We start from the raw sequence: 14,839 nt of genomic DNA on the forward strand, positions 1-14,839 counted from the left end.
TATACTATAAATCCTTTATGCTATACCTGCTCCCTACCATGGTTACAGCCGAGAACATCGCGGCAAAAACATCGCGGACGAAAACGTCGCAGAGAAAACAACGCAAGACGAAAACGTCGTGCTACAAAACATCGTGGGAGAAAATATCGCAAAGAGAAAATATCGCAGTTCTAAAACATCGTGGTACAAAACATCGTCGTCGAAAATAAAGCGGTTCAAAAACTTCGCAGTTTGAAAACATCGTCGTCGAAAATATCGTGGTAAAAAATAAAATATCTACAAATCATCGCGTGACAATAACATCGCAGACATGCTTTTTTCAGGCTTTAATAACTGTAAATAGATATTCCCATAATAATTTGTGAGCGCAAAATGTAAAGAAGGATAATTTTTACTTTCACATTTTTTATTAACTAAATTTTTGCGAAAAAAGTAAGAAGGAAACTTAAGCATAGAAAATTAAATGCAACTTATGTATTATACTTTTTATGAAAAATTACCAGTAAAAACTTTATAAAAATTATTTATTAATAGTCTTTGTTAGTTAACTATGTCGGTTTAAAATTCTATTAAGTGCTATAAGTTGCATTAATTTTCTATGCTTAAGTTTCCTTCTTATTTTCTCAGCAAAAATTTATTAGTTAATATAAAATATGAAAAACAAATTATCCTTCTTTCCATCTTGCGCTCACAAACTATTATGGGAATATCTATTTACAGTTATTAAAGTCTGAAAAAAGCATGTCTGCGATGTTATCGTCACGCGATGATTTGTACATACTTTATTTTTTACCACGATATTTTCGACGACGATGTTTTTAAACTGCGAAGTTTTTGAACCGCTTTATTTTCGACGACGATGTTTTATACCACGATGTTTTAAAACTGCGATGTTTTCTCTTTGCAATGTTTTCTCCCACGATGTTTTGTAGCACGACGTTCTCGCCTTGCGTTGTTTTCTCTGCAACGTTTTCGTCAGCGATCGGCGGACACTCCCTACCATAAGGCCTTTTTACGCTGCTGTCGAAGCTTGCATTACAACTTAAAAATTATCTTCTTCAAACAGAAATTTTACACATGCCATTTGTTACGTTAATCATATACTGTAGGCATTTTTTCGAGCTGTTAAATTTACGGTGTTTGTCTCATTTTTGTGCCACATATAGTTTAGTGAATCTGTTTTATAATGATATGATTTGTTCGTTATTCTCTCATATTTAATAGGGCACTGGAAGCATTCCATTGGTAGTCATTATAAGGATCGTCAGTTATACATAAAAGAAAAAGTTATGTTTTTCCGGAATAGCAACATCAGAAAAAAAATCAAACATCAGAAAAGAAACGTTGATGATTTCACAAAAAATTAGAGACAGGGCAGGTGCTACCAGTGGACGGAAGTGAGCGCTGCTCACTGTTTTTGTTTAAATTCCTTTGTACGTATTAATAAAATATGTTGGTTGTTTTGTAAGAAAGTTTGGATTAATGACTTCGTCATTTGGAGTATCTACGATCTCTTCGGCGGGCCATCATAAATAAAAATAAAAAATATTTTTGTTAGCTTTTGTCCACAACAAATGTTCTACTGTCCATATTCTTACGTAATACACAACTTTCTTTGGCATTTAGTGGTTACATAATCTTTACTGAAGGAGAATATACTAGCTTCGGACGCGTACTTTAATTTGGCTTACATTTCAGTCTGAGTCAAAACATGCGACCTGAATCAATGGTAAAAAGAGACAGTGTTTAAGTTACATCTACATACACATGTTTATCAAGTCAAAATTTACATAAAATCATAGTACATTTTTAAACAATAGAGGTATTATTTGTGAATGCATTGTAGCTGCATTCGAACCGAATTGTAGCAATATATGGCATAGTGCGTCCAATATGTCACATATCTGTAAAATAGCCGTACAGGCCTTAGTTGCAACTATATCGCAACAGATCCCATACCAGTGCACTCTACATTTGTAAAGAAGTTTTATTTTAAGTATCTAACATAATGATAAGTTTTTAACTTTATCAAGATAATGGTAATAGTATTAAGCATCTGTTGTAATATGAAGGAGTCTGGATTATGAGACAAAAATACGCTTATATGAATTTATCTGTTTCTGTAACTAATGTAGAATTCATTAAATAACACATGTTTAAAATAATAAAGTGTATAGTACTATAGGGTAAATAATAATAATATAGTGAAAAGTACTGTAGCTGAAATAATATAGTGTATAGTACTATAGGGTAAATAACAATAATATAGTGAAAGGTACTGTAGTTGAAATAATATAGTACCTATAGCAACTTACTACCTATCATTTAAAAATTACTTGCAATCAAAGATGATTATACCTTATTTATCACTTTGAATATAACATATAAATTTTATACAGCGTAGAAAAACTCTGAAAAAATACTGAACCATACCAATAGACATCATTTCTACAAGAACATCCAGACTCATGATGAGGGAAACGAAAGCAGTCGCAAGACCCAAAAGGCAGGTTGCTTTAGCTGGAGTGCCAGTAAAAGGCCACACTTGATCCAATGATCTATAACCAAAAATATAGGTGAGCGGTTGATTCATAGAATATACGCAAATAGAGTGTACAAAAATTGTATATATTTATAATTTTTCTAGAAGTTATAAATTTGAATACGAATATACTTAACAATTGTATATTTTGTAAGTTTACGAACTGAAACCAGTTTATCGGCTATTTATCGATAATTCTTCTACAAAAATTTATTGAAAATATAAGAGTAACTAATACAATAGACCTTTTGTTAAAATAAACATGCATTAAATAATGTAAAAAAATAAACAGTTTTCTAATGTGGCCGCGCAGCCGGTGTAGCCATTAATTAAATCTGTTTTTGGATTTTTTATTTCGGCGAATATGAAGTTCAGTGTAGCATTATACACTGAAGTGACAAAAGTCATGGGATACCTCCTAATATTTTGTCGGTCCTTCTTTTGCCCGGCGAAGTGCAGCAACTCGATGTGGCATGGACTCAACAAGTCATTGGAAGTTCCCTGCAGGAATATTGAGCCATGCTGCCTCTATAGACGTCCATAATTGTGAAGGTGATGACGGTGCAGGGTTTTGGGCACGAACTGACCTCTCGATGATGTCCTATAAATGTTCGATGGGATTCATGTTGGGCGATATAGGTGGCCAGATCATTCGCTGGAATTGTCCAGAATGTTCTAACCAATCGCGAACAATTGTGGCCCGGTGACATGGCGCATTGTCATCCATAAAAATCCCATTGTTGTTTGAGTACGTGAAGTTCATAAATGGCTGTAAGTGATCTCCAAGTAGCTGAAGGTATCCATTTCCAGTCAATGTTCGGTTCAGTTGCACCAGAGGACCGAGTCCATGCCATGTAAAAACAGCCCAGACCATTATGGAACCACCACCAGCTTGAACAGTGCCTTGTTGACAACTTGGGTCCATGGCTTCGTGGGGTCTGCGCCACACTCGAACCCTACCATCAGCTCTTACCAACGGAAATCGTGACTCATCTAACCAAGCCACGGTTTTCCATTCATTTAGGAACCAACCGATATGCTCACGAGCCCACGAGAGTCGCTTCAGGCGATGTCGTGCTGTCAATAAAGGCACTCGAGTTGGTCTTCTGCTGGCATAGCCCAAGGAAGACAAATTTCGCCGCACTGTCCTATCGGACACGTCCCTCGTACGTCCCACATTGATTTATGCCGTTATTTGACGCAGTGTTGCTTGTCTGTGAACATTGACAACTCTACGCAGACGTCGCTGGTCTCGGTCGTTAAGTGCAGGTGGTCGGCCACTGCGCTGTCCATAGTGGGATGTTATGTCTGAAATTAGATACTCTCGGCACACTCTTGACACTGTGGATCTCGGAATGTTGAATTCCCTAACGATATCCGAAATGGAATGACCCATGCGTCTAGCTCTAACTACCATTCCGCGTTCAAAGTCTGTTAATTCTCGTCGTGCGGCCATAATCACGTCAAAGCCTCTTCACATGAGTAACTTGAACACAAATGAAAGCCCTGCCAAAGCACTTCACATTTATACATTTTCTACGCGATACTACTGTCATCTGTATATTTGCATATTGCTATCCCATGACTTTTGTCACTTCAGTGTAAATATATTGTTGCGTGCGTACGGATTCGCAATAGATTAATGTCCGATAATAGCTTAATAAAATTTATTCCTGTCAAAAGAAATATAGCAGAACTCTGGAATTTTCTTCAGAAATATTAGTACAACTGCTCACAGTATCACACAGTATAATTATGATGTATTTTCTCCCTTTTCTCAGCATGGTTTTCTGGTGTGACGGTTAGCCTACTCGGCGCATATTCGAGAGGTCCGAGGTTCGAGTCCCGGCGACGACATTGCTCATTTTTCACGTCTTCCGCAATAAAAAAAACCCCTAATGACTATATAAGCAGTGGTTATATTTCAAACTACTAAAACGGTAAAACAACGAAAGTGCATTTGAAGAGAAAGCTGACTAAAATATCCCAAATTTACGAGGAACTAAACAACTCGCATCAACAATAACTAAGCAACTGAGAGCAGATACTCTCTCTCCAGGCTTTTACGTATAGTTTTCAACCGGCCGAGAGATATTTCTAGCACTTCCTGCTTCTCAAAATTACTGGAAAGCAATACAAGGGTGAAATTACGGTTACAGCTAACACAAAGGGTCAATTACATTCATTCAGTTTCAGTACAAATTGCCGAGTTACCCATTTACTGAATGTTAAATGCACGTGCCCCTGTATTCGTAATTTTCCGGAATAGCTTTCTCTTAAAATTTGTCTCGCGCTACATTACAAAGAAAAATACAACAATTTTACTTATAATTCTACTAAAATTATATAAGTGCAAAATTCGTAACAATATTAACAAGTAAACGATTTTACTACAGAAATGTTTTTAATCACAAGACTAGCATACTCAGCTATTGATGTCAATCTTTGAAAATTCTTTATCAGGGTCTTCGATTTTTAGTAAATCGTCATTTTTGTTGGATGTTTTGAGAATACCCATTTTTCATATTTTTGCTATCAGAGAACTAAGCTGACATTTTGCATTGGATTTAAATGAGAATCAATAATTGTGCTCTGTATTATTACATCAACAGCATCATTATTGGTTCTAAAATCTTTGTTATTGCTTCGCAGTGCTGACCAAAAGAGGATCTCATATCTTTAGCTTCATTTTCATTGGTCTAAAACTTTCTAACAAATCCTTTCCTCCAAAAAGCAATTCTTCGAGATCAAACCTGAGCAGTACTTTGTCAAATATGTGTTCCGTAAAGTTATTTTGTCTTTGTTAATAAAACAATGGCTGTACGCCAACTTAATTAGGATAGGTATAGGAAAAGGAAATTCTCAGATTTCTAAATCTTGTAAGTTTCTCTTCTATGAACTATATTAATGATTATCACATATAAATTCATTTCCACAAATGTTAACTTATAAATATTTCTGCACAAAGATCGAAACAGTTGTAGCCAAGCTTTAATCAGTGCAATACAGATGAAATAAAAGCATTTGATTATCTTATATATATGCGGCTTAAGTGTTTGTCGCCGATAGTTTATTGGTTGCTTGCGTAACTGTAATTTGTTTTATTCCCCGTGGAGTGCAGCACGTAACGAATATAATGAGAAAGCTATGCCGGAAAAATTAAAAATACAAGAGCACGTACATTTAACATTTAATAAATAAATTTAACATCTATATATAACAGAATTCCGAAATATGAAACCGGCAACGATGAAAAAACAAATAAAATGAAATAAATAAATATCTTTATTAGATGTGGCTTAAGTGTTTGTCGACGATAGTTTATTAGTTGCTTGCGTAACTGTACTAGCCAATGGGGTGAAGTTTCCACGGTGCAGGGTTCCCATTTCAATTTAAACGTAGACAATTTCCTGTAAAACTTGCCTTTGCTATGACCATCAATGTCTCAGGGCCAAACGCTTAACCGTGTAGGCATTTTTTTACCTGAGCCTGCATTTGGACTTGGTCAACTTTATGTTGTCTGTTCAAGAGTTCGTGAAAGAAAGGACGTAAAATTAAAAATAATGGATGGTCCTCTGCAAGGCGAGCTTAAAAATGATGGAAAGATTTACACAAGAAATGTTGTGTACAAAGAGATCTTTGAAATGTGGATTAACATTTATTATTTAAATCCCCTTTATTTATTGAGCTAGCGGTGGCTCTTGAGAAATGTAATGCCAGTGGTTTCCATCATTGCACTCTACTTTAAGCAATTAAGCGAGTAGAAGGGGGAAACCCCGTAGGGCAGTAAGCAAAGGGGCGTCCTCGCCGCCTGATCTGGGTTATTCAGTTTGAATTAGCACACACCTTTGCGCAAATCATTTTAATTACAATTTATAATATCTAGAACAGCGGTCATTTCGTATGACCGCCGGGCTTTCCTAGTAAATATATAACAGAGAAGCCGAGATCTCAGTACTTTAATAGTACAAAAAGTCCTTGTTGAACACGTCTAAAACATTTTATTAATGCAGTAAGTAGAAATAATTAGGTTAAAGAAAAAAAGTGATCTGTGTTTAATCTTACAGTTTTTAGTTTATTGTTGACCAGAAACTATATATCCGCGACATAATCAATTAATTAATATATATTTTACATGGTGCAAGACCAAAAACTAAAGAAACTACTATAACAATTCGTGTAATGGGTTTTTGCATTTAAGAACATGGAAAATCCATGGAAGACCTTTTTTGCCATGCCTAACGTACGTTTACAATTCAGAATTGCCCTTTTTCTGCAAAACATAAATTTAAATAAGGAAATGGCAAATGTGATATAAAGTGGTGTAGAGAAACATTTTTTTCACAACTTTTGTATTAGAGACAGAAAAACGTTGTGAAAAGTTTGTATTAGAGATTGTAAAAACTAATAAGGTGTGATGACTCCTAACCTTAAAAAAGTAATAAGGTATGTACACTGCTCAAAAAAAAAAAAAAAAAAAAAAAAAAAATGGGACAGTGCTATGTCTCCCGTTCTACTGGGGCGATTGACGAAATTCAAATTGCGTTCTTTATGTCTCGAAAGCGCGACTTAGGATATATATTAGATTTATATATAGCACTATTCTAACATAGGTATTTTGACACAAACTCGGACTTTTTCTGAAATAACATACCAATTTTTCTACATATTTCGATTCTACGACTCAAATTATGCCAGAATACCAAGTTTTGGAAAAATCGCACGAGTAGTTTTTGAAATATTAGCTCTCAAAATTTTAGCTCCTCAATGTTAATTGAATTTGGCAAATATTTATTTATATCTCCTTTTTTATTAAACTTTTTTGATTTTTTCTCTCACATTTCGAAATTTAGGTTCATTCCAAATAAAATTTACTCATTTTTTGTGTTTTATTTTTTAAATTTCTATTTTTAAATAATTTTTATAAATTTTTCGAAGAAAATTTTGAATTATAACCTATAAAATTTTTACCATCATCTTAAAGTAGGTATATTTTTAAGCATATCTGCAAAAAATTAGACTTTTTTATTCATAATTTTCTAAGATATACACAAATTTACATATTTTCGCGTTTTGAAATTTGGCATCTTTTTTTTTTGAGCGATAATAACGCGAAATGTGGTCTATGGATTTTTGTTACACTGTATTGCCACAGCTATTTTTAACCTTAAATTTCAAGTAAAATTTTACGGAGAATTAATTATATGACATTTTTTCCCTCAATGATGCGTAATAAATATTTATTAATACTATATGAAAAGCTATTTTTTTAATAAATTTTTTAATATTTTTTTTAATTTCTCTCTATCTCTTTTTTTTTTTTTTTGAAATAAGAGTAAATTTTTACCTTCGGCGTTTTATCGTCTGCTACTTTACTTCGTTTAAATCGAATTGTCTAAAACTGAGAATTTTCGTTTGATGTTTATTTGAATTTTATGACATTAACTGCACAATTTATTTCTAAACAAAATGATGCTTTTGAAGTGGCTGAAAGAGCGGCTGGTACTATCATCCATATTTTTAAAGCACGGTATATTTTTATAGAAACATAAGATTTAGAATAATCATTTTTATAAAAGTCAAACTATGATATAAATATACAACCCTCTAGAGACTGAATTAATGGAAGTTCAATGGTTATGTAGAAATGATCTGCAGCTACTTAATGGCTGGATAAGTCAGCAGATTCCGTGGACAAGTAAGAATAATTATATAAACGACACCCAACATTCTGAATTCAATTAACAACGAGGATACGATGTTTATTAAATGAATTCAAGAAGTTTTAAAACATAAAAAATCAACTCATTTTTTATCCTAAAATGTATTTTTGTGCGTAGCGTATTTTTATTATTCTAATTTAAAATTCTAATAATTCTTAAAATTCTAATTTAGAATGTAATTGTCAAGAACTAATTCCTAATCATCAGTAATATAATAAGTAATTATTACGGTTATTAATAAATCCTTCTTATAAAGTAATTGCAAATATTTCAAAAAACTTTCTGTCTGAATGCAAATATTTTTCTGTGCAAATATTAATTTTATATTAATCAAGATTGCACACGTCATTATTTATTTTCACTTCAATTCTTAACGTCAGTTCTAGTAGAAGTTACAAATCAATTATATTTAATTAAGGATTGGATTGGATTGGATTGGATTATTTAATTATGGCAAAGCACACGAGGGCTATCTGCCTAAAGGGAGGGATGCCTTCGTGGAGGACTTTCTAAGGGAAACTGGATCGTATACACGTTACACATCGGGAAAACCACGAAAACACCCATGCAACCAGCCTGTTCGCGGGATTCGAACCTCGGACCGAACTACCTGTGATCAGCGTCTTTATCGCTCGGCCGTTTATGGGCCTTTATGAAATGGAAGACGATAACTTTATTTACAATGATTGTCAGAAATACCAAAATGTTTCGAAAAGTTGGATACTTTTTAATATACTTTCAGAATGCTTAAAGAAAAAGAGAAGAAAAATAATTTTTTTCGTAAAATTTAGTATTTGTATTTTTTTAATTTAAAAATTTTCAGTGTTATGATATTTGATTCTTGCGATTTCAAAAATAAAATATTTGACTAAAATATGAATAACATTTTAAGAAACCAAATGTAGGATAAAATTGTGTAAAGCAATGGGCACAATGATAAAACTGTTTAAAGCAGTGTATGCAAGTCATCCTAAGTTAAAATGTCGGTTATACATCTCTCTTATTTATATATATCTTTTCTGAACGGAACATTGAAAGGCGTGTAAAACTGTGCTTTACTGTATTTTCTCTTTTAATATAGTATGCAGTTTTCAAACTCATCGTAGTCTGGGTTACAAAGTATTCTTCCGAAAGAAACGCAGTTCAAATAAATAAAATCAAATTCTGGATAATTGATATTAATAAATATATTTAAAATGCTCAGTTCGAAGGAATAAATAGAAAATTTTAAAACAATTATCTGAAGAGACAATGCAACACAAACAATTAAAATAAAAGTATAAAAATTTAAAAATTACCTAAAATAATAACTATGACGAAAAATATATATAAAGAAAACTATTTAAAAAAAATAAACGCTGCACCTTTATTTACGCAGTTCGAATAGATAAATAGAAATTTTTAAAACAGTTATTCGAAAAAAAAAAAAAAAAAAAAAAAAAAAAAAAAAAAAAACGTGCTACTTAAACAATTAAAATGAAATTCGAAAAAGAAAAAATTACTTAAAATAATAAGTAATAATTAAAAATATAATATAAAGAATATTATTTGGAAAAAAGGAACGATGGTGACTTTTTTTCCTCTCATGGGAAAGGAAACTAGGTTGCCATATATTAAGAAGTTCGCCAAGTGAAGTATTCTTGGCGCAAACTGACAAAAAAGTGCCAACATAAATTTGTGAATTTCTCCGTAAATTTCGCTCCAAATTTTACAAAATTTCATATTTAGGCGTAATTTGAGTCGTAGAATCGAAATATGTAAAAAAATTGGTATGTTATTTCAGAAAAAGTCCGATTTTGTGTCAAAATACCTATGTTAGAATAGTGTTATATATAAATCTAATATATGTCCTAAGTCGCGCTTTCGAGACATGAAGAACGCAATTTGAATTTCGTGAATCGCCCCAGTAGAACGGGAGATATAGCACTGTCCTTTTTTTTTTTTTTTTTTTTTTTTTTTTTTTTTTTTTTTTTTTGAGCAGTGTACATCCCTAACGAAAGATGTGGCAATGTGTGATAAGGTATAAAATGTAAGTTTTCTAGAGATTTTATGGATCGTCCAGGGATTTCCAAGACATTATTCATAATGAATATCACATTGAAAAATCTCACACATGTTCTATCGGATTTAAATCTCAAGAATATGCGTGTTACTGCATCCGCCGTATTCCTTCGCACTCAAGTAATCGGTCTCTAGTGCAGCGCAAAGGAGACGAGCATCATCGTCCATTAGGAGGAAGTTATTTCCGATTGGAGCCCTAAACAACTTGACATAAATATATAAAAACAACAACAACAAAAAAAAAAAAAAAAAAAAAAAAAAAAAAAAACTGAACTTTGATAATTCAGCACAAAATTATATTGTGAATGTAAGAAAAATCAAACTGTCACATGTGCTCGAACATTATAGTAGCTAAGAGTAAAAACATTTAAAATGTAATTCAAATGTATTATAGCATTTTATTCTTCCCACTAATTAACTCTTTGCAACTTTAGGAGAATTTCTCCAGTACTTGAATACATTGTACATTTAAACTGTACTTCATTAAAAAAGTACGTTCACACGAATTAATACCTTCGAAATATTCCTGCTCTTGAATGACATATAAATTTTATTGCACTGAATTGTACGTAACTTGTGTGATATTTTTCATCGATAAGTGTCCTGCATTTGACCTGCAGGTCCGATCTTTGGCTGTGGTCCCGTAGGCATTTGACCTTTCTACCACCTGAACATCAGTAGCTGGAAAGCCTAGAAGCATGATAGCTGTCCAGTTAGCGGTGTAAAAGTTATGCATATTTCATCACTAATAGTTGCACAGTTGCACTGGTAAGCATTTGAATATCATATTTCAGCATTCACAGTTGCACTGGTAAAGAAAGATTTGTAGGTTGATGAAACCATTTCAAATGATGCCCGCGCATACCATTATAGTACCACCTTAGTATTTTTCAAGAACGTTTTCAGGCTGTGTGTGTGGGTTTCTTTATAAATTGTAGCACGTCTGGAATCTTTTTCCAAACGAAATCGAGACTTCTCAGTAGAGAACTCGGCTCCACTCTGTGGTATCCCCATCAGATGATTTCTGAACCATTGCAATCTGGCAAAGTTCGCAGGTCGAGTTAGTGGAATCCAAATGCAGGTTATTCTTGTATAGAGGCCTCTTTTATGCATGCTGTCAGTTCCAGTATAGCTAGATTTGCCAAATCCTTTAGCTTCGGTAAATTATCTTGCAATTTGAGTAACGTCACTTGCCTATTTAGTATTTTAGCAACCATAGCCCAATAATGGTCTTGAGAGTCTGTTGTGGCATGTTTTCAACCTTGACCTCGTTTGTCAGTAATTTAAAGCACATGTTGCCAGGTTCGGATAAAAACGTCCAAAGCTGTGAGCCCTTAAAAGATTCTGGAACTACCACATATGTTTTTATGTTACTTCATTCCAGTTTTGGGTTCCTATTTTCTCTGTCTCTCTGCTTTGGTTTAGCTGCAAGATGCATTCCATGGTAATATCGGCAATTTGAAATTTTTTGGTGTCCCTTTCCTGAATATCTAAAGACCTTTTTATAGCGCCCCTTTCTTGTCGTCCTAAGCACATGCGTGCATGCTTATGCTATTTAATAGTTAATCTAGCCCTGCCCATTGCATGTCATTTCACGCTTGCCGGAAACACGCGTGCAAAAATTTGCTTTTTTCTCTGTAACAAAGGTTAATCCCACTGGAGTACATAATAACGATACGTTATCAGAAAATTACCCTTCATTGGACTTCGCTTTAAAGAATTGACATAAAGCATCTTTTTATAGTCTTTTCCTTTAATACTCCTTTACAATATCCCTTTTCCTTTATAGTCTTTCTCTTTGCCCTAATGTATAAACATGGCGTTTCAAAAACTAATGGGACAAGTTTTAAGAGGTGATAGAATACTAGCAATTCCTATGACAAGGCATCCTTATGCAATGGTGTCATTCAGAAATGTATAACATCATGTGTACAATTTTACAGTATTAAAAAGCAAATTAATTTACTGTATTATTAAACACAATGTCATGCAGTGGTAAAAATATTACAGTAAAGTACAACATACCTAAATATGAGGCCATCTTTTGCCATAGCATAAACTATTCTGGGCATGGGAAACATAGATCCGAACATGCTAACTGTCAGACCAGCCAGAGCGCCGATAGCCACAATGTACTTGGATTTAAAAGCTCCTTTTTGCGCAAACATCTCCACAAGGGCAGATTCCGCATCAATTTGCTCGTAAGGTATGATGAGAGTGAGCTGCAACAAGAATTGCATTCTCAAAAAGTAAAAATGAGTAGAAAATGAGAATAGGTTTTAGTCTAGAAGATTTTTTTAAGTTTTGCAAGATTAATTAATAATCATTTCAGATATATTGAATCTGTTACTATCGAAACGACGCATTTTTATCCAGTTTTACAATTACCCGTTTAATGCTAATTATAGCCAATTATTTTGATAATTTTTTCACATTAAAATATTTTTCAAAATAGTCGAAAAAATCAAATCACACTTTTGGCTTTTTATTAAACCACGGGAATGGCCGTAAATTCATCTGATCTAAATGCATAAAGATATAAAAGCTATCATCTGAAACTTTATGCTACATTTATTAAAAATTATTTTTAACACGTTGCATCACATTTATTCACCCTTGTCAGTCAGACTACTGCCGGTTTACGCAACTATAGTGTCATAAAGTAATATTTGTGGTTATTTGATACAATTTGGGTTTTCATGCATTTTATTGTTGTTGTACACTTGTAAAGTTGCGCGCTTCCAACCTGCACGCAACAAAGTGGTGACTGCTGAGAACTGGAATTAGACCAAAGTCTTGAGAAGGGTTTAAATCCCTTTTATTCAAATTTAGAAGTTACAAATGCGTGCTCTTGACGCTCACAAACTACGCCGACCCGGCGGTAAAATAAAAATAAGAAACTAAAAAGAGATAATAACAAGTGACTAACTACGAGGCTCTCTAAACGTAACTAACCTCACCGCGTTCTAAAATACCGCTGATAATTCAGCAAACTCTGAATATTACGTTGAAAGATTAACAATTTGCCGAGGCAAGCACACAGGCCGGAACGCGTGGTTCTTCAATTTCTAACTAGCCAGCTCCACACTCGTGAAGCAAGAAAGCACACTTTCGAACTCGTTTCCCTTCTATTTAACTCAGAATACTCCCGCTGATAATTTGAATCCTTGCGCGTTCTACTAAAATTTACATACTCTGGCATTGGCAATTCCAGGGGAAAGTAAGGCTTGACAGGAAAGATAGTTTAAACTTAAAATAAATGTTAGTTAAAATAAATATAAACCCTACACACTTGTTTCTGTTTATTTATTTAATTATTTGTTTGATTAGTGCATTTTGAGACGTAATTTCATATTTATTGTAAATTTCATTTAACTTGAATTTTTGGCATCTTAATACGCATGTATGTGTTTACTGAACGTATTATGTTATAGATCTTTTAATTCTGAATCGACTGACATTTGAATTCCCAAGCCAGTTCAAACAGAGTTAGGGATGCAAACAAAAATTTCGATTTATACCAACAACCAACAACATTCACCATTTTGGGGGAAAAGGAAGTTTTAGGAAAGCCTATTTTGAAAGTCGTATAAGCGATTTTTGTCGAACCTTCCACAAACGCTTACTCTGCTCTTTGAGCAACTCTAAATAAGCAGCTATCAGCAGTCGTGAGTCTTTTGAACAATAACTCTGGGACTGAGTGACCGCCCAGCAAAAATACTTCGCGTTAACTTGATAAAAAAAACTGTATCTTCGAAAAAAGTACTGATTTTATATTTATTTTTATTTTACTATCTATACTAGCATATAAACGAAGAAATATTGAAAATAAAAATGCTGAATTGACATATTCCCGATAAATATGTTTTTAGTTAATTAATTTTTCTGTTTACGCGTAGAAATTCTAATTATTTATATCTAATTTAAATACAGATATCCAGTTTATTTAATACGCTGATTACACGTATTCTTACACGGAAAACTGTGGAAGTATCTATTCTTTATTTTTAGCAGATTTTGTTAAATTTATAAATCTCCTAACAAATAAATAAATCTGTCGAATGAAGGTACTTATTTTTCATTTATCAAAAGCAATCATTATTTAAGATATTTTGTAGCTGATTTAGCTGACTTTATTCTATTCAATATAGTTGTTAAAAATTCAACAGAGAAAGTTCTTAATACCTTTTCCTGGAATTTCAGTTTCTTAAAACCTGAACTCATTTCTTCGGAAAAGCTAGTTTATCCTGCCCATAAATGTACTATAATGAAATCTGAGATTGGTGATGGTGCGAAGAAATGTATCTTTTTAATACCTGTTATTTTTAATATCTAAAAATTCTGTAAAATATTTTATGATAATTTGCATTTACCGATGGAATCACAAGACGGAAGCGATATAGTTACAGAGTGATAACGTAAATTTAGATTACTACTTTTGCTATAGTAAATATTAAGAAACAAATATCTGTCTAAATTAAAGATTTTGCAGTCTAATTAAAACTTACTTGCT

At 33.0% G+C, this 14,839-nt stretch overlaps 1 protein-coding gene across 1 annotated transcript in view; it reads right to left on the reverse strand.

Annotated features, from left to right (window-relative positions):
* LOC118200712 (solute carrier family 7 member 14-like) overlaps nt 1-14,839 on the reverse strand; it is a 349,638-nt gene that overhangs the window by 18,062 nt on the left and 316,737 nt on the right. The window contains exons 7-8 of the mRNA XM_085823820.1: nt 12,352-12,548; nt 2,434-2,558 (exon numbers count right to left, since the gene is read on the reverse strand). Coding sequence (XP_085679946.1) covers nt 2,434-2,558; nt 12,352-12,548 — 322 coding nt within the window. The remainder of the gene's footprint in view (nt 1-2,433; nt 2,559-12,351; nt 12,549-14,839) is intronic.

The sequence above is a fragment of the Stegodyphus dumicola genome, chromosome 1 (assembly GCF_044657685.1).
Source record: "Stegodyphus dumicola isolate Sdum_Otavi_A_Nest chromosome 1, ASM4465768v1".
NCBI classification, from domain to species: domain Eukaryota; kingdom Metazoa; phylum Arthropoda; class Arachnida; order Araneae; family Eresidae; genus Stegodyphus; species Stegodyphus dumicola.